The 27853-nt window shown below is 44.6% G+C and overlaps 1 protein-coding gene across 1 annotated transcript in view; it reads left to right on the forward strand.

Annotated features, from left to right (window-relative positions):
- The window catches only part of PHF8 (PHD finger protein 8), a 289339-nt gene that overhangs the window by 157419 nt on the left and 104067 nt on the right, over positions 1 to 27853 (forward strand). Inside the window, exons 17-19 of the mRNA XM_030194272.1 lie at positions 10486 to 10613; positions 18654 to 18976; positions 19097 to 19192. Coding sequence (XP_030050132.1) covers positions 10486 to 10613; positions 18654 to 18976; positions 19097 to 19192 — 547 coding nt within the window. The remainder of the gene's footprint in view (positions 1 to 10485; positions 10614 to 18653; positions 18977 to 19096; positions 19193 to 27853) is intronic.

The following is a 27853-nucleotide window of genomic DNA, read 5'->3' on the forward strand; positions in this document are numbered from 1 at the left end:
AATAAGAAGCAACATAAACACTGGCAAGTCAGATGCAAAGCATTAATAAAGGAGGCTAAAAGAGAATATGAAGAGAAACTTGCCACAGAGGCTAAAACTCACAGTAACAACTTTTTCAGGTACATCAGAAGCAGAAAGCCTGTGAGGGAATCCGTGGGACCGTTAGAACTCGAAGGAGCAAAAGGGTTGTTCAGGGAGGAAAAGGCCATAGCGGAGAAACTGAATGAATTCTTTGCTTCTGTCTTTACTGAAGAAGATGTAAGAGATCTGCCTATATCGGAAATGGTTTTCAAGGGTGGTGATGCGGAGGAATTGAAAGAAATCTCGGTGAAACTGGAAGATGTACTAAGCCAAATTGACAAATTAAAGATTAGTAAATCACCTGGACCAGATGGCATACATCCAAGGGTATTCAAAGAACTCAAGCATGAAATTGTTGATCTCCTGTTAGTAATATGTAACCTGTCGTTAAAATCGTCCGTAGTATCTGAAGATTGGAGGGTGACCAGTGTGATGACAGTGGTTCTAGGGGTGATCTGGGAAATTATAGACCGGTAAGCCTGACTTGGGTGCTGGGCAAAATAGAGGAAACTATTATAAAGAATAAAATTATAGAACAAATAGACAAACATCGTTTAATGGGACGGAGTCATAATGGGTTCAGAAGAGGGAAGTCTTGCCTCACTAATTTGCTTCATTTCTTTGAAAGCATGAATAAACATGTGGATAAAGGTGAGCCGGTTGATGTAGTGTATCTAGATTTTCAGAAACCTTTTGATAAAGTTCCTCATGAGAGACTCCTGAGAAAATTAAAGTATCATGGGATAGGAGGTAACATTCTGGTGTGGATTAGGAATTGGCTATTGGACAGAAAACAGAGAGGGTAGGGTTAAATGGTCATTTCTCTCAGTGGAGGAGAGTGAACAGTGAAGTGCCGCGAGGATCTGTACTGGGACCGGTACTATTTAACATATTTATAAATGATCTGGAAATTAGAATGACAAGTGAAGTGATCAAGTTTGTGGATGATACAAAACTATTCAAGGTTGTTAAAACATGTGCGAACTGTGAAAGGAAATTGGAAAACTGAGTGTACAAATGGCAAATGAAATTTAATGTGGACAAATGCAAGGTGATGATGTACATTAGGAAGAATAATCCGAATTACAGTTACCTGATGCTAGGGTCTACCTTGGGGGTCAGCACTCAAGAAAAAGATTTGGGTGTCATCATAGATAATACGCTGAAATCTTCTGCTTAGTGTTAGGCAGCTGCCAAAAAAAGTAAATGGGATGCTGAGAATTTTTAGGAAAGGGATGGTGAATAAGACCGAAAATACTATAATGCCTTTGTATCGCTATATGGTGCGCCCGCAACTTGAGTATTGCATTCAGCTACTACTACTCTAGTCGCCGTATCTCAAAAAAGATATAGCAGAGCTAAAAAAGGTTCAAAGAAGAACGACTAAAATTATAAAGGGGATGGAACTCCTCTCATATGAGGAAAAGCTAAAATGGTTAGGGGCTCTTCAGCTTGGAAAAGAGATGGATGAGGGGAGATATGATTAAGGTCTTCAAAATCCTGATTGGTGTAGAATGAGTAGAAGTAAATCGATTTTTTTACTCGTTCCAAAAGTACAAGGACTAGGGGACACTCAAGGAAATTACATGGAAATATATATATTTTTTTAATAGGAGGAAATATTTTTTCACTCAACGATTAGTTAAGCTCTGGAACTCTTTGCCAGAGGAGGTGGTAACAGCAGTTAGGATATATGGGTTTAAAAGAGGTTTGGACAAATTCCTGGAGGAAAAGTCCATAGTCTGCTATTGAAACACACATGGGAAGCGACTGCTTACCCTGGGATTTGTAGTATGGAGTGTTGCCATGATTTGGGTTTCTGCCAGGTACTTGTCACCTAGCTTGGCCACTGTTTGGAAAACAGGATACTAGGCTAGATGGACCATTGGTCTGACCCAGTATGGCTACTCTTATGTTCTTAAGTACTGTCCCTTCCTAATCTCTTTCTCCATCTGAAATCACTGCATACCTCAGGACCTCATTGCCCACCACCTGCTCTCATCATCTCACCATTCCTTTTGTTTTCTCATTCTTAGCTCTCAAGGTTCAACATTTCCTTCCTTTCATTCAACCATCTCCGTTCTGTCTCATCTTCGTTGCTGTCGTCTTGCCTTTCTGTTCTTCTCCGCACTCTTGCTCCTTCTCCTGCTCTCCACTGGGGGCATCAACCCCAATCCTGGTTCTCCACACCAGCTCTCATCCTATTCGTGCAGGTCATACCATGGTATCTTCAATCTAATTTCTATTCCTTTCCTCTCCCCTTCGTTCTCATGTGCTCTGTGAAATGCCCGATCTGTCTCCAACAAATTTTCCTACATCTACAACCTCTTTATCTCTCATACTCTCCATCTGCTTGCCCTAAATGAGACTTGGCTTTTTGCCCTGAAGACTACTTCAGCTGCCGCCCTGTGTCATGGAGGTTACCTTTTCCTCCCATACTCCTTGCCCAATTGGCCGCAGCAGTAGTGTCAGACTACTGCTCTCACCCTCTTGTAGATTTCAACCTCTTCTCCCACCTCAGACTTACTGCTTTTCTTCCTTCGAAGTCCACTCCATCCGTCTATTCATTCCTCTACCTTTCTGAGTAGCAGTCATTTATCGACCCCCTGATAAGTTCCTTTCTTCCTTTCTCACTGACTTGACTTCTGGCTTTCCTTCTTTCTTGAACCTTGATCTCTTTCCCTCATTCTTGTGGATTTTAACATTCATGCTGATGAGCCCTCTGATGCTTATTCTTCTCAGTTTCTTGTTTTAACATTCACTTTCAATCTTCAACTATACTCCACTACCCCTACTCACCAGAATAGCCACTGTCATGTTCTTGTACTGTTCTCCAACTACTTGCACTTCAGTTTCTGCACCTCAGTTCTTCCCATTTCTGACCGTCATCTGATAACTTTCACAATTAAACACCCCCCCCCCCCCATCCCATTCAATCTCCACTAATACAATTAGAAATCTTCAGGCTATTGACTCTTGCACTCTCTCCACCAGTGTTTCATCTCTTTTCTCAACCACTATGCTGTCCATCAATGAGGCTGTCTCTTCCTATAATACTGTTCTGCTTTGGATACTCTTGCCCTTCCCATTCCCCATTCTGTAAGGCGTACCAAACCCCAGCCTTGACTGACCCCTAGAATCCGCTACCTGCGTTCCTGTGCCCATTCTGCTGAACGCCTTTGGCTGAAATCCCATGCCCATGCTGACTTCATACATTTCAAATTCTTTTGACTTCCTTTCAGTCTGCTCTTCCACTTGCCAAACAGGAATACTACATCCACTTGGCAAGCTCTCTTGTCTCAAACCCTCAACATCTGTTTGCCACACTGAGCTCTCTCCTCAAAGTACCTTTGCCTCCAATCCCCTCCCCCTCACTTTCTCCCCAGACTCTGGCTGACTACTTTCATGATAAGGTTCACATGATTAACGAGCTCTCAACCAAGTCACCTGCACCTCTCCTTCCCCCAGTCCATTCTGTCAACCCTCCTTCAACCCCTGCCTCCTTTTCTGAAGAGGAAACTGCACATTTTTTTCCTCCTCCAAACTGACTACCTGTTCCTCTGATCCTATTCTGACCCATCTACTCAGCACCATCTCTCCTACTGTCGTCCTTTCAATCTGTCATATCCTCAGTCTTTCACTTTCCACTGCAACTGTTCCTGATGCCTTCAAACATGCCATAGTTACTCCACTCCTCAAAAAACCTTCAATGGACCCTACCTGTCCTTCCAACTATTGCCCCATCTCCCTCCATTTCCTATCCAAGCTATTTGAACATTCTGTTCACCGCTGTAGTCTTGACTTTATTTCAAATCTTGAGCCATTCAATTTGGCCTTCGCCTTCTTCATTCAATTGAAACAGCCCTTGCTAAAGTCTCCAATGACCTGTTCCTGGCCAGATCCAAAGGTCTCTATTCTATCTTCATCCTTCTTGATCTATCTGCTGCTTTTGACCCTGTTGACCACCGCCTACTCCTTGATACGCTGTCCTCACTTGGATTCTAGGGCTCTGTTCTTTCCTGGTTTTCTTCTTATTTCTCCCATCCTATCCCATTATCGGTGTACCTCAGGGCTCACTCTTGGGACCTTTTCTTTTCTCCGTCTGTACTTCTTCCCTTGGTGCACTGTTCTCATCCCATGGTTTTCAGTATCACCTTTATGCTGATGACTCCCCAGATCTACCTGTCCATGCCAGAAATTTCAGCAGAAATCCAGGACAAAGTATTAGCCTGCCTGTCTGACATTGCTGCCTGGATGTCTCACCAACATCTTTCCCCCTAAATCCACCTCTCCCCGCATTCTCTATTTCTGTGGATATAACACTCATCCTCCTTGTTTCATCAGCTCTGTAACCTTGGGGTTATCTTTGACTCCTCTCTTTCTTTCTGTGCACATATCCAACAGATTGCTAAATCTGTTGTTTTTCTCTATCATATCACCAAAATTTGTCCCTTCCTTTCTGAGCACACTACTAAAACTCTTATCCACACTCTTATCACCTCTCGCTTAGACTACTGCAACTTGCTTCTCGCAGGTCTTCCACTAAGCTATCTCTCTTCCCTTCAATCTGTTCAAAATTCTGCTGCACAACTTATATTCCGCTAGTGTCGCTATGTTCATATTCGCCCTCCTCAGGTCACTTAATTGGCTCCCTATCCATTTCCACATAAAGTTCAAACTCCTTTTACTGACTTACAAGTGCATTCACTCTGCAGCTTCCTGATACCTCTCCACACTTACCTTTCCCTATACTCCTCCCTGGGAACTCCATCAGGTAAATCTCTCCTATCTGTACCCTTCTCCTCCACTGCCAACTCCAGACTCCGTTCCTTTTATCTTGCTGCACCGTACTCCTGGAATAGACTTCCTGAATCAGTAAGTCAAGTTCCATCTGTGGCCAGAAAGGATGGTAGATGCTTGGAAATCCCTCCTGCAGGAGGTGGTGAAGATGAAAACGGTAACACAATTCAAAAATATGTGGCATAAACGCAAAGGAATCCTGTATGGAAGACGGGGAACCAAACAAGCTTAGCAGTGATAAGATGGCAACACCAGTAATTGAAAAGCAAAGCCAGTGCTGGGCAGATTTCTACAGTCTGTGCCGTGATCATGGTTGTACGGATTCAGCTTCAGTATCTGGAGAACAAGGCCAGTGTCGGGCAGACTTCTATGGTCTGTGGCCTAATTGTGGCTGTAGAAATTTAGATGGACTGTAATGGGCTTCGATGACAGCTTCAGTAGTTGGAGAATAAGGCTAGTGCTGGGCAGGCTTCTGTGCCCTGAAAATGGCAAGGACAAATCAAGATCAAGCCACGCATATGTAATACCTTATGCTATGTGTTTATCTTGTTGGGCAGACTGTTTGGATCATACAGGTTGATATCTGCCGTCATCTACTATGCCCGTTCCCAGGGTATTTATAAAGTGTCTTGCAGTAGTTGCGGCATTGGTACGCAGACTGGGACAGGGGCGTAGCCAGACCCAGTATTTTGGATGGGCCCCCCCCCCCCCCCCCCCCCCCCCGAGATTTAAAAAATATATAGTTTCTTTTGTTTGTTTTTTTACTTCCCCACATCCAACATATCTCCTCTCTTTCCTCTGCAGCATCCCATTATCTGCCCTCCTGTTGTTGGGCCCCATTCATTTTTGCTGCCTGTGCTGGCCCCACAGGCTTCCATCTGCTGTGATGCGGCACGTGCCACCAGACAGAAAACAGGAAATGTCAGCAAGGGTGGAATGTGGTGGATGAAGGCCTGTTTGCCGGCAAGGTAGCAAGGGTGGATAGCCGCAGGCCCCGGGAACACTTTTGAGATGCACCGGGAGGAACAGGGTTTGGCAGCAGGAGGGCAGATGCTGAGGTGCCACAGAGGAGAGATGGGAGAAGGCAGTGTAGTGTCGTCGCTGGGTGGGCCTGTGCCCACCCTGGCCCACCTGTATCTATGTCACTGGACTGGGAGTGTATATGTTTCCATATCTGGACAATTGGCTGGTAAAGAGTACATCAAAGGAAGGTCCTCAAGAATCAATGCAGAGTACTGTTCAGGTGTTGGAGCTACTAAGGTTCATAATCAACTACCCAAAGTCCCACCTGCTTCCATTACAGTTGGGAGTACATTGGAGCCCTGCTAGGCTCAAGCCTGCCTTCCTCAGTTGAGATCAGATGCACTCATTTGCTTTGCTTGTCAAGTTCACAGTAGCCAGCAAATCTCAGCTCGGCAGATGTTGAACTTATTGGGCCACATGGCCTCCACTGTGCCTGTCATGCCCGTTGCACACCTCCATTTGCGAGGTGCCCAGTGCACTCTGGCTTCCCAGTGGTATCAGGTCATGAGGAACCTAAAGGGTTCTCAATTCAGAAATATATCAATAGGGTAGTAAACGCAAAACCAATAGAAAAGCTATGTATAATGTTTACTTAGAGCTAACTACTAGTGACCCCTGTATGAACAACTTGAAAATCTACAGGTGGACAAAGCCATGGGACCGGACGGGATCCACCCCAGGATATTGAGGGAGCTCAGAAAAGTTCTGGCGGGTCCTCTTAAAGATTTGTTTAATAAATCCTTGGAGACGGGAGAGGTTCCGTGGGATTGGAGAACGGCGGACATGGTCCCTCTTCACAAAAGGTAGTGATAGGGAAGAAGCTGGAAACTACAGGCCGGTAAGCCTCACTTTGGTTATTGGAAAAGTAATGGAAGCGATGCTGAAGTAAAGGATAGTAAATTTCCTAGAAGCCAATAAGTTGCAAGATCCGAGACAACATGGTTTTACCAAAGGTAAATCATGCCAAACGAATCTCATTGAATTCTTTGATTGGGTGACCAGAGAATTGAATCATGGACGTGCTATAGACGTAATCTACTTAGATTTCAGCAAAGCTTTTGACACGGTTCCCCACAGGAAGCTCTTGAATAAACTTGACAGGCTGAAGATAGGACCCGACGTGGTGAACTGGATTAGGAACTGGTTGACGGACAGACGCCAAAGGGTGGTGGTTAATGGAATTCGCTCGGATGAGGGAAAGGTGAGTAGTGGAGTGCCTCAGGGATCGGTGCTGGGGCCGATTTTGTTCAGTATATTTGTGAGTGACATTGCCGAAGGGTTAGAAGGTAAAGTTTGCCTTTTTGCGGATGATACTAAGATTTGTAACAGAATGGACACCCAGGAGGGAGTGGAAAACATGAAAAAGGATCTACAGAAGCTAGAAGAATGGTCTAAGGTTTAGCAATTAAAATTCAATGTGAAGAAATGCAGTGATGCACTTAGGGAGTAGAAATCCAAGGGAGACGTATGTGTTAGGCGGTGAGTGTCTGATATGTACGGACAGGGAGAGGGATCTTGGGGTGATAGTATCTGAGGATCTGAAGGCAACGAAACAGTGTGACAAGGCGGTGGCCGTAGGTAGAAGGTTGCTAGGCTGTATAGAGAGAGGTGTGACCAGCAGAAGAAAAGAGGTTTTATTGCCCCTGTATAAGTCGTTGGTGAGTGCCCACCTGGAGTATTGTGTTCAGTTTTTGAAGCCGGATCTTGCTAAGAATGTAAAAAGAATTGAAGCGGTGCAAAGAAAAGCTACAAGAATGGTATGGGATTTGCGTTAGAAGACGTATGAGGAGAGACTTACTGACCTGAACATGTATACCCTGGAGGAAAGGAGAAACAGGGGTGGTATGATACAGACGTTCAAATATTTGAAAGGTATTAATCCGCAAACGAACCTTTTCTGTAGATGGGAAGGCGGTAGAACTAGAGAACATGAAATGAGATTGAAGGGGCGCAGACTCAAGAAAAATGTCAGGAAGTATTTTTTCACAGAGAGACTGGTGGATACTTGGAATGCCCTCCCGCGGGAGGTGGTGGAGATGAAAACGGTAACGGAATTCAAAAATGTGTGGGATAAACATAAAGGAATCCTGTTCAGAATGTTTGAAAGGTATTAATCCGCAAACAAACCTTTTCCGGAAACGGGAAGGCGGTAGAACTAGAGGACACAAATTGAGGTTGAAGGGGGCAGACTCAGGAGTAATGTCAGGAAGTATTTTTTCATGGTAAGGGTGGTAAATACATGGACTGCCCTCCCGCTGGAGGTGGTGGAGATGAAAACGGTAATGGAATTCAAACGTGCGTGGGATAAAAAAGAATCCTGTTTAGAAGGAATGGATCTATGGAATCGTAGCGGAGATTGGGTGCCGACGCCGGTAATTGGGAAGCAAAGCTGGCGCTGAGCAGACTTCTATGGTCTACATCCTGATCGTAACTGAATAGATATGGATGGCCTGGAGTGTAAATTTTAAGGGGCTTCAAAGTTAGCTTCAGAACTTTTAATACAAGAACAGTTCTGGGCAGACTTTTATGGTCTGTGCCCTGAGAAAGGCAAGGACAAATCAAACTTGGGTATACATATAAATTATCACATACCATGTAAAATGAGTTTATCTTGGGCAAAGGGGATGGACCGTTCAGGTCTTTATCTGTCGTCATTTACTATGTTACTATGTATGTTCAGAGCTTCCATTCTGGCTCGAGGGTTGTTTGCTTCCCGCCCTCATTATGTACTGCTTTTGTACTTCCTACTCGTTAGGAATGGTCTGGAGATGATGATGGAGAAATTAGATTTACCTACTTGTTTTCTTTCCTTGCATCTGTCCAGACCATTCCTGAACCTGCCGTACAAAGAGAGGGTGATCTTCTGTACTTATGTTTTTTTTCTGTCCAGATAATGTGCTAGTGGATTCAGGAGCAGCAAATTGAGTTGAGACTCAGATGGGCTGCAGTAGTCTTTTTGAATGCTGTCATATCAAACAAACAAACTAATAAATAAATAAGATAATAGCAAGGTAGTTCTGTTTATGGCTGTTTCCTCCCCCCTCTGGTTTACTTGAGGGAGTCTGTTCTTTACCATTCTAGTAGAAATACTGGAGGACTAGGAGCTGCACACTGCCTTATTAAATGACACCTGTCCATTGTTCTCAGTCTCCCCATCTACTAGTAGAAGGGCTTAGACTTGCTCGTCAGTAATGGTCTAGAGATTCAAGGCAAAAAAAATAAGCAGGTAAATCTAATTTCTCCTTAATCTACAGTAGGACACTGCCTCCTATCTCATCACTTTCTAATTTCCTCAGGAGTCGTTCATAAAGTACTTTAGCAAATGCCTTCTGAAAATCTGGATACATAATATCATCTGGCTCATCTTTAGCCACATTTTTATTTACCTCTTCAAAGAAATGTAGCAGATTGATGAGGCAGGATTTCCTTTGGCTAAATCCATGTTGGCTTTGTCCCATTAATCCGTGCCCATGTATGTGCTCAGTAATTTTGTTCTTTTAATAGCCTCTACCATTTTGCCTGGCACTGATGACAGGCTCACCAGTCTATAATTTCCTGGGTCACCTACTCAGTAAACTAGTTTCAGCCTACCACAGCAGCGGCACTCAGTTTGCAAGCACTACACATTAATGTTCAGTATACCTAACATTCCATAAAACAGTTGCCCTTGCAATCGCAGCTTGCAAGTCACTCGTGTAGTTGATTACATCCTGCTTATCCATGGAGAAAATAAAGTTGTCTCTAACAGAGGTTCTTCATGAACAATAGGAAAAAATTAGCCAGACAATCCCTCCCACCTCATTATGGTTAAAGCCATTTGCAGCTGTAGGACAGACTTGAGGGACACATGCTCAGAAAGCTGCCTAGGATACTCTGAGCTCTGAGAGCATGTCCAAACTGATATCACAATGTGTGGCAGATTGTCCTGCTGTCCATGAAGAAACCCCTATTTTTAGGTAATAACATCACTTTATTTTATTCAGATTCTTTTCAATGCTCCCCCTGATAAAAAGTGTGTGCATTCAGAGCATTATATTATATTCCAGCCAGCCAGGAATTAGGCATTTCTAGATTTACAGTAAATTTATATTAATTAAGAAGGGCGTGAGAGGTTGACCACAAGGTGGTATCAGTTGAAAATATCACTTGTTAGATTTCATGATGCTTTGTGCTGGGGGAGAGGGGGCACACAGTTACCTTGAGGTCTGGCTAGTGTGAGAAATCCATATAGTACAGGACTTGAGAGAAGTAAACTGAAAATTTGTATACCTGGTGAATAGTGTCACTAGTAGATGGGAAATGTTTATAATGAGCCAGGTGATACGGGAAGAGGTAGGGTGGGTAGGTGTTGGGGTTGTTTTGCAGTCATGTGTTTTATATGAATGATGAGCGGTGAGGAAGCTGTACATGTTAGTCACAAATGAAGCATATATAAATAGGGCTTTTTCCTGGTGAAAAGGTCACTGGTTGATGAGATGTGTCCCATGTGAAGAGGGCAAGGGGTAGATCTATAGACAGAAGGTGTTTTAGTGAATGAGAGTGAGATAGGGTGTGCTTGAAAATCTTTCCTGTGCTCTAAAGGAGGATTACACAACTGATGAAGACACTGCAGAGAATGAAATGGCTGGTGGCAGCAGCAGTGCTGGAGGGATTCTTGACTTGCTGAAGGCCAGTCGGCAGGTTGGAGGACCAGACTATTCTGAACTCAAGTAAGATCAACTAATCAGGCACAGATGTTATGCTAGCTTTCTGTGATCCTTTTTCAATCTACACCTTGCCAAAAGTATGACCATTCACTGAATCACATTTACAGGAGTGGAGCTATATCTTTCATACATCAATACTAAAAATACCACCCATCCAGTCTTACAATAAACTTAATGTATGATGGCTCCTCTGACATCCCGTGGGCAATACAGAATTTCATGCTCCACTGAGACTATTTCCTCATTGGTCCAGCTATATTCAACAGTTTACAGTCTCTTCTTTATCATCCCACAGATCAATCCAAAACTAGTGGGTTATATCCGTTAACCAGCGAATGAAAACAGAAAAAAAAGTAGTCCTTTATGATGGGTTCCATTAGGGTACCATACACTCATCTCTGTCTCCAGTGGATGGATGACAGTCTAACCATGCATCTCCTAACCTGGTTTCTATCTAGTTTTCAGTTGAGCTATATGTACTCTTTTAGAGGTTTACTCTTCTGAGCCAGTTTTATTCTGAATTCTAGTTGATGGGGTGCTTTTTAGAGAGTTGCACGAAGACAGAAATTTCACCCATCCCTGCCCATCCCCAATAGAATCTATCCTGTACCTGCTAATATCTGTTCCATCTCCACAATTAAACTTCTCCATTCCCACTCATACCTGCAGGAGTCAGCAATATTATTTATTTGATCGCAGCCCTCTGTTTCCTCCCAACACCAGCAGCCTCCCGTATTGATGGTATTCACTATTCAACTAGTGAGTGTTCCAGCTGCCTTTCTGGGCATTAAAAGTTTCATTCTGATGCTCCAGTTGCCCCTATCAGTGCATTCCAAGCCTCATTCTGGGGTCACCAGAGATTTTGACTACAGTCCCGCAGGCATCCCACAGCATCTTCTTCCATCCCCTTGGGAATCCCGTGGAAACTTCTTCAGTACCAATGGGATTCCTGCATTACCCATTCCCATGCAGCTCTCTAGTACCTTTTTAGCTTGTTCTCCTGAGCCACAATTCCAGGAATAACATGTGTAGAATGTTTGTACATTTGGGAAGCTTGCCAGGTGCCCTTGGCCTGGATTGACCGTTGTCGTGGATAGGATGCTGGGCTCGATGGACCCTTGGTCTTTTCCCAGTGTGGCATTACTTATGTACTTATGTACTGTGTTTCAATTGAGTTGGGAGTGCCCTTTTGGGCTTTTTCTCCTGAGCCAGTTTCATACCTGGGTTTCAGTTGTATTCAGAAGTGCCTTGCTTGGCTCTAGCTCCTATTGTTGGGGGGAGGGGGATCCTTACCTCCCCCCCCACCCCCGCCAAAATCTCCTAAAGGAGAGTGCTGACTTCGGAGAAAATTCTCTCAAGTGCCAGAAAATAACACAGAACAGACTCACCACACTATTTTCTAAAGGTGGTGAGTTTGTTCTATTTTATTTTCTAGCACTTTAGAGAGTTTTCGCCGATGTCAGCACTCTTTTGATGTGTGTGTGTCTACCTGTGCCCTCTTTTAAGCATGAGCACAGTGAGCTTTCCCATTTCTTTCAGCACACTGGATTGACAGAGAAGTTCAATAACATTATCTGCCTCTTTTCCACAAGACCCTTCCTTCCAGTCTGCCTTTTTCTGCTGGTCAGGAAACAGCCAGTATTTCATTTCCTGTCTCTGGCAGTGGCTTTTTGCCTGTCATTTTCTTCTGTTGCCTCAGCTTCATAAATTACCAGTATGGCCACTATGTTTTCTTAATCTAGTATTCCCCTTTAAGCCTGTGGTATTTTCTTTTCAGCACTAGTGACTGACTTACCTTCAGCAGGAAGGAACACAACTCATGCCTTCTCAAGTGCTCCTTTTGACTTTCAGAAGCGTGTAGTGCCTCACTCTAGTATATCCAGTTTTCGCACCCTATTTTATTGTGACATGTATTTTTTTTTCTGCTGGTTGGTCATGACGTGTATTTTTTTTTCTGCTGGTTGGTGCAGACCACTAAAGTTATGTGTTAGCAGTTGAGCCATCTTTGCATGGGTTCCGTACTTTTGTTCCTGATGCAAACCTTGTCACAGAAAGTTTATTTTGCTTTCCTGTTTCTTACGTCTTTCTGATGCTGTGAGGTCATAGAGGAGTCTCTCCCCTTATGGATGAAGTTTGCTATTTATGCCCACTATTACCAGATAGCCAGTTCTTCAGTAATAGCACCATTTAAGCTCTCTTCAGGTGCCTTCAAGGGATTAAGAGGCCAGATTTCTTGTGTGAGCATACTTCCAGGGGCAGAAAGGGGGTAATTCTCTAGAGAGCTGTCAGGTAAAAATCCTTCCCTTTCCCTGAGTTTTGCCTCCTATCAATTCATGTGACTGGTCTGCAGTTTTTTTGTTTGTTTTTTTAATTCACCTTTTCTCCTCCTGGCAGTAACAGTTAATATGTGGCTTCGACATCCCCATAGCCTAGTTGGCACTTGTTCTCCTGAGCTTCTCTCATTCAGCTGCTCCACTGTCGTTCCTTTTTCTTCTGTCATGGTGTTCATGGGCTCAAGGGAGTTTTTCCTCGTGGCTTCAGCTAGTCTTTCAAATTTCTCAATCTTTGTTGCCTGTGAGCCACGCTTGCCATCTTAGGTTCTGTTTTCAAATTTATTACACATTTTCTGTCCTGCCCTACCGTAAACACCATCTAGGGTGGCATACAATCTAAAATAGGGGAAAAAGACTAATAGACCAGACAACATACAATAGGTGGAAGTGGAGAGAGAACTATAATCTTCAAAAGGAATTGGTTGTAAAAACAAAAGGTAGAACAGATCTCGTAGAATCTCACCATTCTGTTTAGGGCAAATGGGAGTAAGAGTGTGGTGTGGATGATAGTTTGTGTGAAAAGGTTTTAAAATATGGATAACATGATTAAAAATTTTGAATTAAACATTTAATAAAGATTGATAATTAAATACAACAGTTGTTGAAGATAATAAATGAGTATTGTATTTGATTTTTAGAATTGTCAATAATAGGTGTAGTTATTCTGTTTAGAGCGAATGGGAGTAAGAGTGAGGTGTGGATGATAGTTTGTGTGAAAAGGTTTTAAAATACAGATAACATGATTAAAATTTTTGAATTAAACATTTAATAAAGATTGATAATTAAATACAACGGTTGTTGAAGATAATGTAGAATCTCACCAGAGATCTGCAAAGTCCCAACTGAAAGAACAATTCATCTTTGGGAGTATGCGTCTCGGAATAAGAAGGTTTTGAGGCCGACTTTAAATTGCCTAAAGACTGAGTTGACGAAGGTGTAGTGGGAGAGCATTCCACAGTTCAGGGCCATGTATTGAGAACATCGTATAATGAGAGTGTTCATGATGAATTTCTCTATAAGTTGGTACAACAAACGATTATGAATACTGATCGAAGATCATGTAGTGGAATTTAGGGGATTAAATAACAGGCAAGATAAGAGGGTTCTTCAGTGTTATGGGTCTTAAAAAGGGTTAGCAGAATTTTGTATGTGATTCGGTGGGATATGGGCAGCCAATGAGCATTTTTGAGATAAGGTGTTGTTAAGGCCGTTGATGAGATTTATTGCTATATGTTGACTTAATTGTAGCCAGTGATGATCTTTGATGTCATATCAGCAAAGATAGCCCAGCTTCCCCAGGATGAGTTCAGCTGAGCCTAACAGCACTGAGCTTAACAGCATGGGTTCTGCTGGAGCTATCAGCATGCCATTAAATGCTTAATAGTATGGCTTTGGCCGAGCTTGATGGCATGATTTAAGCTTTAATTCATCCGAGTGTAGCAGCTTGGATTCAGCAGCACTTAGCCTGTCATGCTCAATTGCTTGCAAGCTCAGTCCACCTTATCAGCATATGCTAGGCAGGGTTTGTGCGCACAGGTTATGTGGAACTCAGTCGCACAGATTCAGTCAAGCCTAGCCTCATCGCTTGCCTGTGTAGTGCAGATAGCAAAGCACTAGGGTAATACAGCTACAAGGAATAGCTATGCAAGAGAGCCGATGAATATAGCCATAAAATTTGTTCGGCTCCCTATCTAAGTGCAACATATTTGGTTGCCCGCAACCTTGGAGTCATCTTCGACTCCTCCCTCTCCTCGGCACACATCCAGCAGATAGCCAAGACCGGTCGCGTCTTCCTCTTCAACATCAGCAAAATTCGCCCTTTCCTCTCTGAACACACCACCCGAACTCTCATCCACGCTCTCATTACCTCTCGCCTTGACTTCTGCAACTTACTCCTCACCGGACTCCCACTTAGCCATCTATCCCCCCTTCAATCTGTTCAGAACTCTGCTGCACGTCTTGTATTCCGCCAGAACCAATATACTCATATCACTCCTCTTCTCAGGTCACTTCACTGGCTTCCAATCTGATACCGCATTCAGTTCAAGCTTCTCCTTCTTACCTACAAATGTACTCAGTCTGCTGCCCCTCACTACCTCTCTACCCTCATCTCCCCTTATGTTCCCACCCGAAACCTCCGTTCACAGGACTAATCCCTCCTCTCAGTACCCTTCTCCACCACTGCCAACTCCAGGCTCCGCCCATTCTGCCTCGCCTCACCCTATGCCTGGAACAACCTTCCTGAGCCCTTACGTCAAGCCCCCTCCCTCCCCATCTTCAAGTGTTTGCTTACAGCCCACCTCTTCAATGCTGCCTTCGGCACCTAACTCTCACCTTCAGGATATCCAGACTGCCCCAATTTGACTGCCCCTATCGAACTGACTATTCACTTGTCCTTTAGATTGTAAGCTCTTTGAGCAGGGACTGTCCTTTTATGTTAAATTGTACAGCGCTGCGTAACCCTAGTAGCGCTTTAGAAATGTTAAGTAGTAGTAGTAGTAGTAGTAGTTTTTCCAGCAACCCTGTGCTTCTGGGTTTTCTACATGTGCTAACCTTTTTTTGCAGCTTCGCAACACTACTGAACCTAACCTCCTAGATTCTGCTGTCCTTAACTGCATGGGCTTGCCTGATCTTCATTTCACAACCACAGTGGTCCTTATTCTTTTAACCCAATTGAACCTTTCTTTTAAAATTATATTCTTAGCCCCCTTTTATTCACCTCGCTTTGAACTCTCTTCTCAACCAGCTGTGTTCTCTCAGACAGGTTTGAGCTTCACTTCTCTGCAGCAAGGAAAATTATTTTCTCTGTTTTCTGCTGAACTCTTACTTCAACTACACATCTTCTAGTTTCATCTAGGTTTTCATTCTTTTGGCTTTGGCTATGATTAGTCATGTTCCAGAAATACCTTTTCTTTTTCACTCTGGCCTAGCTGGATTGATTCCTTCTGAGTCAACACTTGCTGTCAAGGTGTTAAGAGTAATCTTTTCCTTCATGGACCCAGTGGTGGTGCTTCTTGCTGAAGCTGCATTACCTGGAAATAGAACTGATATTTGGAGGTTTGTAACACAGCTGACCTCTACATCTCAAATACAGGTGAGCACTGCAGCTTCCTCACACAGCTGTCCAATATAGTTGAGCTCTACAACTTCTGCCATGTTTGAGTTTTGCATATTAGAAATGCAACTGATTTCTGTAGTTTGACATGTATATGACCTCTTCATCTTTGATATGCAGGTGAGCCTTCAGCTTTACCTGACTAATGCAATACAATGCACAGCCAACCCCTGCAGCTTTGTGGTACAGCTGGCCTCTGTACTCTGCACTAATGATAGCTACATCTCAAACTAAAGCTGCCCTCTCCAGCTTTCTTCTTCATCTAATCTCTGGAGTCAGCCTAGAGTTCTTAGATCTCTCTGATGGGTTTCTCTTCACTGGTCTTACCAGGTTCTGCATACAAGTGTTCCTCATACTGTGTTCTCTAACGGTAGTCTTGGTTGCATTGTTTTGCCATCTTCTTTTTGGGATGTCTTTCCTTCTTAAGCTCTGCTTGGCTTACATAAGAATATAAGAGTAGCCATACTGGGTCAGACCAATGGTCCATCTAGCCTAGTAACCTGTTTTCCAAACAGTGGCCAAGCCAGGTTACAAGTACCTGGCAGAAACCCAAATCGTGGCAACACTCCATACTACAAATCCCAGGGCAAGCAGTCGCTTCCCATGTCTGTCTCAATAGCAGACTATGGACTTTTCTTCCAGGAATTTGTCCAAACCTTTTTAAAACCCAGATATGCTAACCGCTATTACCACCTCCTCTGGCAAAGAGTTCCAGAGCTTAACTATTCATTGAGTGAAAAAATATTTCCCCCTGTTTGTTTTAAAAGTATTTCCATGTAACTTCCTCGAGTGTCCCCTAGTCTTTGTATTTTTGGAACTAGTAAAAAATCGATTTACTTGTACTCATTCTACACCACTCAGGATTTTGAAGACCTTAATCATATCTCCCCTCATCCATCTGTTTTCCAAGCTGAAGAGCCCTAACCTCTTTAGCCTTTCTTTATACGAGAGGTGTTCCATCCCCTTTATCATTTTAGTCGCTCTTCTTTGAACCTTTTCTAATTCCGCTATATCTTTTTTGAGATATGGCAACAAGAACTGAACACAATATTCAAGGTGCAGGTGCATCATGGAGCAATACAAAGCCATTATAGTATTGTCTGTGTTATTCTCCATCTCTTTCCTAATAATTCCTAGCATCCTGTTTGCTTTTTTGGCCACTGCCGCACACTGAGCAGAAGATTTCAGTGTATTATCTACAACGGCTCCCAGATCTTTTTCTTGAGCGCTGACTCCCAAGGTAGACCCTAGCATCAGGTAACTGTGATTCGGATTATTCTTTCCATTGTGCATCACCTTGCATTTGTCCACATTAAATTTCATCTGCCATTTTGGCTTATATATTCAAGTTTTCTATACCTAGAGTTAAACCTCTTGGCCTACACACATTTACTCCCACCCTATTTGGAAACTGTTTTGCTACATCACACCAGTTCTGGACTGATCTATGGAACGACAAGAAAAAATTGTTTTACCTGATAATTTTATTCCCTTTAATCCAGACAGATCAGTTCAGAAGCCCTCCCTTAATAATTCTAGCTACCTTTAGGGATAGTTTTCCTATCCTTTCATTATCCAGTTCATTTGCTTTCTCTTTTAAATGGAGCCTTTTTTCTGCAAGTTGGGATGGCGACTGTGCCTTAGCTGCTACTTTGTAGAGTTCTATTTAAGCAGACTTCATTATCTGCTGCTGTGGTGATTGAACTGTTTAGTATTTCATTTCAGTTGTTTCTGGCAACAGAGTACACAACTTCTTTAAATTGGTTGACTCTGTTTTCTATTATCTAGATTAGTTCCTGCTTCAGACAGCATTTGAGTACCATTTCATATCAATGCTGTATTCTTGGTGTGATTGAGGCACGATTTGATTACTTATTATGTGTTTCATATGTATATAACCTCCATTGCTTTGTCATTTGAAATACTGAGGAGCTATGAGTTCACAGTACCCTTATAGGACACATCACAAAGGATTACATTCTTTCTCTGTCTCCATCCGCTGGTCAACAGATATAACCCAATAGTTCTGGATTGATCTGTTGGGACTAAAGGAAAGAAAATTATCAGGGAAGACATACTTTTTCCATTCTCCCTCCCCAGAGCTTTTGAAATTGTAAGCATTTAATGTATGAGCATAACAAGATAAACTGTTTGTAAATGGCTTTTTGAAGTATTGTATTTTTTATTTGCTGCAAGTTATATCTGATATGATAATTACTACTTGTATTGACTTGTATTTTTGATTGATGTAAACTGCCTTAGGTTGTTCTACAGTCTCTTCGCCTGTTGTCTGACCTATTCTACCCAATCTTCATTTTAGATTTCTCTTTCCATTCTTGCTTTGAGACCCTTGAGAAGGCTTCATACCTTGAAGCTAATCTTTTTATTTCCAAGACAGGCATCCTATATATTTTGCATATGCTTTTTGTCTGTCTTTATTAGGTAAAGTGCTCCATACATTTGGTGGAACTATACAAATAAAAAAGTTGATGTACAAGTGAGAAACAAAGAAAAGGATATTGTTCTCTCCCTCTTTTCCCCTTCCCTCTGTAGAGTGGTGTAGCCCTAGATAACACTTATTTTTCTGTCCTGCAGTGAAGCCCCTGCCTCCCCCAGCACTCAGGAAGCAATCCAGGGTATGCTATGCATGGCAAATCTGCAGTCATCATCCTCATCACCAGCAGCCTCTAGCCTACAGGCTTGGTGGGCAGCTGGGCAGGAACGAAGCAGCATAGGTGGTTGCACCACTGGAGTCTCAAGCAACCAGGGCACCAGTAGCAGCAGTAGAATTATACAGAGGCCTGGAAAGAGACCAGTGAAACGGCCAGCCCATCACAGTATGGGAAGTGAGGATGAAGGGAGCATGGATGAGGATGAGCAGGAGAGCCTAGGCACATGCTTCAAGGATTCTGACTACAGTAAGGGCACTCTCCTTTCTCCTTTTACTTTCTCTGTGAATGTGTATTCATGAGTGGTGATGCTGTAATAGTCTTACTTCCAGCCTGCTTTATTTAGCTATTGCTTGTTCTGCCTTTTAGTTTATCCTTCCCTGGAGTCAGATGATGATGACCCTGCGTTGAAAACTCGTCCAAAAAAAAAGAAAAGTTCTGATGATGCACCGTGGAATCCCAAAGGTGACACCTCATTTGTTTTCATGAAAGTACGATTCTTTAAAGGTGCCATGTGGTCTATTATACCCCAAGAATTAGATTCACTTGGGTATTGGATATCAGGAAGTATAGTATCACTTCCTGTTTAAGACCTTCCATTGTCCTGCTAACAGTATTTCTATACTCGATCCTTTATGGTTTTTTGTTTCAGTAAATCTTTATTCAACATTTTGAAAGCATAAATGACTTGTTAAATAATCTGAAAGCCTCGGTCAAAACATCCATTATTAACAATAAAACAAACTCCTTTCCCATTTTACCCAAGTTGTTGGTTCTTCAAACTACCAGCTGCTTCCATCAATAGCCCCCCCTCCCCCTTCCCCACAGCCCATAAACTTGTCAGCCACAGTCTGGATCCTGTGAGGTCAAAATCAGGTGAAGTTGGCTCCATTCTTCTCCCTTATCAGTAAATCGGGGTCTTCATTTATCTATCAAAATCTCTGTGACCCGTAAAGTTCCAAGTCTCATTTTCCATGCTGATATGGGAGGCGCTGTCTCACATTTCCAGGAAGCTGCAATTTCACACTGAGCTAATAAATGCATAACACTTTTTTTTCTGCTTTTCCCTTTTCCCCGCTATCACTAACAAACACACCTTTGGATATTTATCCACCCTGACTCCACCCCATGTTCTCAAGATATCTATGACTTGTGACCAGAATTCTTGTATCCTGGGACAAGCCAGCCAAATGTGCCAATATGTTCCAACTTCCTCGCAGAGCTGCCAACACAGATCCGAAGCTCCCAGGTAAATCTCTTTAATCTTATCTGGTGTAAAATACCATCTAGTAATCGCCTTATAAAAATTCTCCCTTATGAGAACACAGGGTGAAATCTTGTTGCCCTCTGTAAACAGACTCACCCATTGTGACTTGCTGAGCTGTACCCCTAGGTATCACTCCCACTTTTGCATATAAGCATATTTTATAAACCCCCATCCTCTTATAAAATTATTTCTCCGAGGACAAGCAGGCTTGTTTATTCTCACAAGTGGGTAGACGCCATCCCGTATCGCCTGGAAAAATTTGCCATAAAAAAACTAGAGCTTTTAGGTTGCGAGTTGCGCTCCAGCACACATGAGCGAGTGCCTTCCCGCCCACCAAGTTTCGCTTTTTCCACTGGAGGAGCAGCTGCTTTTTGTGGTGGCTCCTCACATGCCCGGTTAGAGCGTTACTTTCTTTCTCTTTTGAGTGCCTTTCGGCGAGTTTTCTACCCGCTTTGTTTTGCCTTTCAAAAAAAGAGAGAGAGACCTTTATTTTTTAGCTTTTGCCCCGCATCTAAGTTTCCTTTATTTTTCGGCACAAGCCATTTTTAGGTCTGCCTGCAACCGGACCATCTCGGGGAAGGACACCCATTCTTGGTGTCTTCAGTGCCTTTGGCCCGATCATAGCCCTGCCAACTGTGTCCTCTGTCTTCGTTTGAAGAAGAGGACCCAGATTTCCCAAGAGGCTCAACATGCGAACATTTTTTGAGCCATGTCCGGTTCCTCGGCATTGAGTTTGGAGGCGGTGGCATCATCAAGCGTCTTACCAGCATCGGGAACGGTAGGAATGGCTGCTTTGAGACCCCGTGACACTGGGAGCAGTGAGGTATCGAGTAGGTCTCCACCTATTTCGAGGCCTTCTGCTATGCAGGCCCTCCAGGACCATCCATTGTCGAACCTGACCCTGAAATGACGGGAGGATTCGACATCCTCGTCGGCACCGAGGAGCATGGCTGACGTGCATTGGGCGAAGGCCAAGAAGCACCGTCACCAATCTCCCTCAATACATGGTGTGGGGGCGCCAATGGATTCGGCACCCGAGAAGCGTCAATGCCGGGAGGACCGCTCCCCCTCTATCCAGAAGGTGCCAATACATGCTTCTCTAAGCAGCCAAGATCCTGCTCCCTCACTGGCCCCAGCGATTCTGCAGTCTGCGCCTCAACCAACACCACAGTCTTTCCCATTGGCGGCCCTCGATGAGTACATCCGGGCTTTGCTCCCTGGGCTTCTGGATGGTTGTATGCAGCAATGTGCGTCGGTATCGGGAGTGCTTGCACCTACCATACCTCCCGCTGTGACCCCACCTGGCCCTCAGCCCACGGTGCAGCCCCCAACGCTGACGCCACTTGTGGCTCCAGTGTCGACAGCCACTCAGGCCGGCACCTGGAGGAAACTTCGCTGGAGTCGAGGTGGGAGCCGGTTTCTCAAGGACATGAGTTCTCGGCATCGAGGGGGGCCCAGTCTCGGACATCTGTTAGGGAGGTGCTATCCGACACCAACGAGGAATGCATGGGAATCAGAAGACGATCCCAGGTACTTTTCCTCCGACAAGTCCTATGGGATTCCTTCTGAGACCTTCCCTCCACCTGAGAGGAGACTGTCTCCACCTGAGAGCCTCTCTTTTACGTCTTTTGTATGGGAATTGGCTGATGCCATTCCATTCCCCGTAGACGTGGGGGATGAACCCAGGGCTAAGATGCTCAAGGCAGTGACGGCTCCTCTCCATGAGGTACTCAAGGCAGTCCTCATACAGAACTGGGTGTCCCCTCTGTCTATTCCTGTGGTCCCCAAGAAAATTGATACCCAGTATAGGATCCACTGTGAACCTGGGTTTACGAGGTCCCAGTTACCTCATGAATCCATGGTGGTGGGCTCCGCTCTCAAGAGAGCCAGGAGTACTAGGGAATATGCCTCGGCTCCCCCAGGCAGAGAAACTAGAACCCTGGACTGTTTGGGGAGAAAGATGTATCAAGCCTCTATGCTTATGACCCGTATCCAGGCATACCAGCTCTTCACGATCGTGTACTTGCGGAACTCGGTGAGGCATCTGTCAGACTTGATCGATGCACTCCCTCTGGAGCAGGCCGAGCCATTTCACCAGTTCGTCAAGCAGTAAAAGTTGTGTCACAAGTTCTTGGCCAGGGGAACTTAATTACACTCTTGACTTGGCATCCAGGATTTTCCCAAGATAAAGCAATGCGCAGACTCTTATGGCTGCGTGTCTCTGACCTAGAACAGTCTGCTCAGCAGAGGTTGGTGGATGCTTCTTGCCAGGGGGCTAATCTTTTTGGAGAGAAGGTTGAGGAGGTCACTGACCAGATCAAGAAGCATACAGATACTATATCCTCTCTCCAATGGGCGTCTTCTGCAACTGCCTCCTCATCCAGGAGGTATTTTGGCAAGTCGCGGAGTGCTCCCTATTTCTACTCTAGGCGTAGGTACACTCCTGCGGCTCGCCAGCCTACTCAATCTTAGCCCCAGCGCACTTGTTCTCATCAACAGCGTGCGCCTAAGGCCCCTGCTGCTCCCCAGCAAAAGCAAGGAATGAGCTTTTGACTGGCTCCAGCAGAGCATAGCTGTAGTCAAAGTGTCCATGCCGTACGACTTGTCTGTCAGGGGGAGGTTAAAATTTTTTCACCAAAGGTGACCTTTTGTAACCTCCGACCAGTGGGTTCTTCAAATAGTCCGGCTTAGATACACCCTCAGTTTGATTTCCAGACCTTCAAATTGTCCACCGAGTGCGCATTCCTTAAGCTCTCAGCAGAAGCAGGTACTTGCAGAGGAACTCTCTGCCCTTCTCAAAGCCCATGCGTTCGAGCCCGTTCCATCAGGGGAGGAAGGGCAAGGATTCTATTCCAGGTACTTCCTTGTGCAGAAAAAGATGGGGGGGATACGTCCCTCCCTTGACCTAAGGGCCCTGAACAAATTCCTAGTCCAAGAAAAGTTCAGTATGGTTTTCCTAGTCACCCTTCTTCCCATGATTCAGGAAAATGATTGGCTATTCTCTCTGGATTTGAAGGATGCATATACCCACATCCTGATACTTCCACCCCACAGGAAGTATCTTCGATTTCGGCTGGGAACACATCCCTTTCAGTACCGCTTGTTGCCTTTAGGCCTCACGTCAGCTCCTAAGGTTTTTACCAAGTGTCTAGCAGTAGTCATAGCGTCGCTACGCAGACTGGGAGTCCATGTGTTCCCATATTTCGACAATAGACTGGTGAAGAGCACCTCGGAGGACGGTGCTCGGGAGTCTGTACGGATGACTATTCGGGTGCTGGAACTACTAGGGTTCGTTATCAACTACCCCAAGTCCCATCTCCAACCTGTTTAACAATTGGAGTTCATAGACACCCTGCTCGACACGAGGACTGTCCGAGCCTACCTCCTGGAGACGCATGCGGACAATCTTGTTTCCCTAGTGCCTAAGGTTTGGGACTCTCAGCAGGTCACAGCTCGGCAGATGTTGAGATGATTGGGCCACATGGCTTCCACAGTATACGTTACACCCATGGCATGCCTGCACATGAGATCTGCTCAGTGGACCCTGGCTTCTCAGTGGTATCAAGCCACGGGGGAGTCTAGAGGATGTCATCCAAGTGTCCTCAGAGCTCATTCGCTCTCTTCAGTGGTGGACAATTCGATCCAATTTGACTCTGGGACTTCCATTCCAAATTCCTCAGCCGCAAAATGTATTGACAACGGATGCATCTCTCCTTGGTTGAGGCACTAATGTAGGTGGGCTTCACACAAAGAGCTTGGTCCTGTCAAGAAACGAATCTTCAGATCAATCTCCTGGAGCTTTGAGCAATCTGAAATGCTCTAAAGGTTTTCAGAGATCGGCTGTCTTATCAAATTATTCTAATTCAAACAGACAGGTTGCAATCTATTGCACTAACAAGCAGAGGGGCACTGGATCTCGACCTGTGTATCAGGAAGCGGTCTAGATGTGGCATTGGGCTCACCTACATGGTCTTCCTTCAATCCTCTCAGTGGATCTTTTGGCCACTCAGACCAACCACAAGGTCCCTCAGTTCTGTTCCAGGCTTCAGGCCAACAACAGACTAGTGCCAGATGCTTTCCTTCTTCATTGGGGGAGAGACCTTCTGTGTGAGTATCCTCCAATACCTCTAGTGGAAATGACTGTTGAAATGCAAGCTAGACCACAGAACCATGATTCTGATTGCACAGTGCTGGCTGCGGTAGGTGTGGTTCCCTCTTCTTCTGGAATTCTTCCGAAGAACCGTGGAGATTGGAGTGTTTTCCAACCCTCATTACATAGAATGAGGGGTCACTTCTACATCCCAGCCCCCAGTCCCTGGCTCTCACGGCCTGGATGTTGAGAGCCTAGAATTTGCTTCCTTGGGTCTTTGGGAGGGTGTCTCTCAAGTCTTGCTGGCTTCCAGGAAAGATTCCACTAATAGGTGTTATTCTTCTAAATGGAGGAGGTTTGCAGCCTGGTTGTGACAGCAAGGCCATAGACCCCCTATCTTGTCCTACACAGACTCTGCTTGAATACCTTCTACACTTGTCCAAGTCTGGCCTCAAGACCAACTCAGGGTTGATCTTAGTGCAATTAGTACATATCATCTACGTGTAGAGGGTAAGCCCATCTCTGGACAGCCTTTAGTCGTTCGATTTATGAGAGGTTTGCTTTTGTCAAAACCCCCTGTCAAACCTCCGCCAGTATTATGGGATCTCAATGTCATTCTCACCCAGCTGATGAGAGTTCCTTTTGAGCCACTGAATTCCTGCCATCTGAAATACTTGACTCACTACTGCCTTGAGGAGGATACCCGATGCGACAGTCGGTTTGGGCAGTCAGTGCTGCAGAATCTGTTTGGGGTCTAGAATCCAACTCCACCCTCCTAGGCCTGCTTTACTCTGTTCCAGGCTGCACTCTCATCTAGTTTGTATATAGTTTCAGGTTAATCTGTGTTAAGTCCGCGCCATTGCGAGGCCCAGTTGACCAATCTTTGTTGTTTTGGGTGAGCCTGAATGATAGAGATTCCCAACTTGTGAAAATAAGGAAACCTGCTTGCCCTCGGAAAAAGTGAAGATACTTACCTGTAGCAGGTATTCTCCGAGGACAGCAGGCTTCTTATTCTCACGATCCTGCCCACCTTCCCTTGGAGTTGTCTATTTGCATGTTTTTATTTGTTTTTTTTTTTTGCTTTTGTATTAAACTTAAGACAGGCGCATTCTCATGGCGGGTGGGAAGGCACTCACGCATGTGTGCTGGAACGCTGCTTGCGCTCTTAAAAGCTCTAGTTTTGTCTATGGCAAATTTGCCGGGCTGAGCGACATGGGACAGCATCTACCTACTTTTGAGAATAAGAAGCCTGCTGTCCTCGGAGAATACCTGCTACAGGTAAGTATCTTCACTATATTGTAATTGCCCCTTTTGACCTTTGTAAAAAAAAAAAAATCCCAGATACTCTCCCAGGTATTGCCACTTTCCTCCCCATCTCCCAAAACTTCCTTTGCCCTTAAATAATGCTGCACTTAACAAAACCCACAAGCTAAATCATATTGGGTCTGCAACTGAGTGAAATCTAGGCACCCCATCCACCAGAAACTAGTCAAAACGAGCTAAGCCCTTTACTACCCATCTCTGATAAGTACCCCCCCCCCATCCCTCATAAAATCAGATTCGTCTAAGTGCCCCTCTAATAGAAAGCAAGACCCCTTTCACTTCCCCATTTTCCCACTAAGTTCCTTCCATAGATCCAACAAGTGTTTAGTAAATGAGTTATATAATTTATTCCCCAACATACTCACATCAGATCTCCATAGCAACCATTTTAAAGGACAAGTAAAACAATTAACCTGTTGTAGCTGTTTCCCATTTACCAGTTCCCAGTCTAACTTATATTTCAGGTGGGCTGCCTTATAATACCAGCACAAGTTAGATACTGTGCCTCCTCCAAATTCCCACATCTGCCACAAGATTTTCCTTTGGTTTCCCCATATGTATTTAAATACCTCCCTTTCCAAGCATCGTAGAGTGCGCTTAGGTACCTGTATCAGGAGTCTGGGGGGGGGGGGGGGGGGGGGGGAAACAGCCTGGGAAGGATATTCATCTTAACCACAGCTGTCTTCCCCCACCAAGAGAGAAATTACCCAGTCCACCTCCCTAAGTCCCTTCTAATGTCTTGTAAAATCTTGCCATAATTACAGTCATAAAGCTGCCCAAAATTTTGACAGATCTGCACACCATAAATATATTATTTGCCCCCTTAGCCCATTTAAAAGAGAGCTGTGTTGCTAACATCCTCTTCCGTTTTCTCCATATTAACCTTAAATCGGAGATTTTTTAGTACTCCTTCAACTCTCTGATGACTATGGGCAATGCCAGTTGAGAATCTATTATATATATTAAGATGACATCAGAGAACAGAGCGATTTTGCTGGAAACATTTGCTATGTCCAGCCCACCCCCAGTATCCTCATTACTGCGTATCCTCACTATAGTTGTTCTACTGATAGAGCAAATAACATTGGGATAATGGGCACCCTTGCTTGGTTCTTGGATAATGGAAAATTCTGATGAATACCCGCTGTTTACCTCAACCCTAGCCCATGGTGCTGCATAAAGAGACTGGTCCCACTTATAAAAATGTCTCCCAGATCCCATCTTCTTAAGCACCCTCCCATAAAAAGTCTATTGAAAGCTTTTTCCACATCTGTCTCCAATAACTTTACTTTCCCCTTTCCCTGGTGGGCATGCCACATCACTTGAAGAGTCTGTTTTATATTGTTCATCACTTGCCTCCCTGGAATAAACCCTCACTGGTCTAAATTTATCAGCCCTGGTAGTACCCTAGCTAATCTGTTTGCCAGTATCTTTGCCAGTAGTTTGATGTCAGCATTTAAAAGAAATATCGGTTGATAAGATCCATGTATAGCTGGGTCTTTGCCTGTCCTCAAGAAGACCATAATGCCAGTTTTCTACATTGAAGTAGGGAGTATCCACTCCTGCAGTAATACGTTTCCTACTCGTAACAGTAATTCTCCGAGGACAAGCAGGCTGCTTGTTCTCACAACTGGGTGACGTCCACGGCAGCCCCGATGATCAGAAAATCTTCCTAGCAACAAACGTTTGCTAGAGCCTTCGAGCGCGCGCACTGCGCATGCGTGGCCATCCGCTTCCCGCCCGTCGAGCGAGAGTCTCGTCAGTTTTTTCTCTTTCCGCGGTTGTTTTCGCCGTCTCTCTGTGCCCTGAGAAAGAGCCTTCGTTTTTTCTTTGTGAGTTTTCACGCGTTTTTTTCTTTGTTTTATTCGTTTTTTTTCTTCTCCTGTTTAAAAAAAAAAAAAAAAAGAAGTTCTCTTACGTTTTAGAGTTGGGCCCTCTTTAAGTTTTGTTTCTCTGCCATCGCGGCCCCTTTTGGGCTGCGTGTTCGCGTTTCTCCTTTTTGTGCCCTTTTTTTCTTGGCACCGTTGAGAATTTTGACTTAGCCACTGCTATATTTCCGTCCATGACATCGAGGATTCCCAGTGGCTTCAAAAAGTGCGGTCGGTGCAGCCGGGCAGTCTTAGGTACCGATCCCCATTCGTGGTGTATCCAGTGCCTTGAGCCCGACCATCGCCTAGACGCTTGTAAATTGTGTCTTATCCTTAAAAAGCGGACACAGGCATCGAGAAAGGCTCAGCGGGGAACGTCTGTTTGGACCTTTGCCTGGCACGTCGACAACGGTACTGAGGTCGGCAGCGTCGACATCGGCACCAGAGATGGCATCGACATTGGGAGATCAGGTAATAGCTGTCCGGAGACCACCGCACGCTGGCAGCAGTGAGCCGTCGAGTGGGTCTCCACCTGTCTTGAAGGCTCCTGCTGTGCAGGCCCATTGGGACCGACCACT

Source organism: Microcaecilia unicolor, chromosome 2 (genome assembly GCF_901765095.1).
Source record: "Microcaecilia unicolor chromosome 2, aMicUni1.1, whole genome shotgun sequence".
NCBI lineage: Eukaryota > Metazoa > Chordata > Amphibia > Gymnophiona > Siphonopidae > Microcaecilia > Microcaecilia unicolor.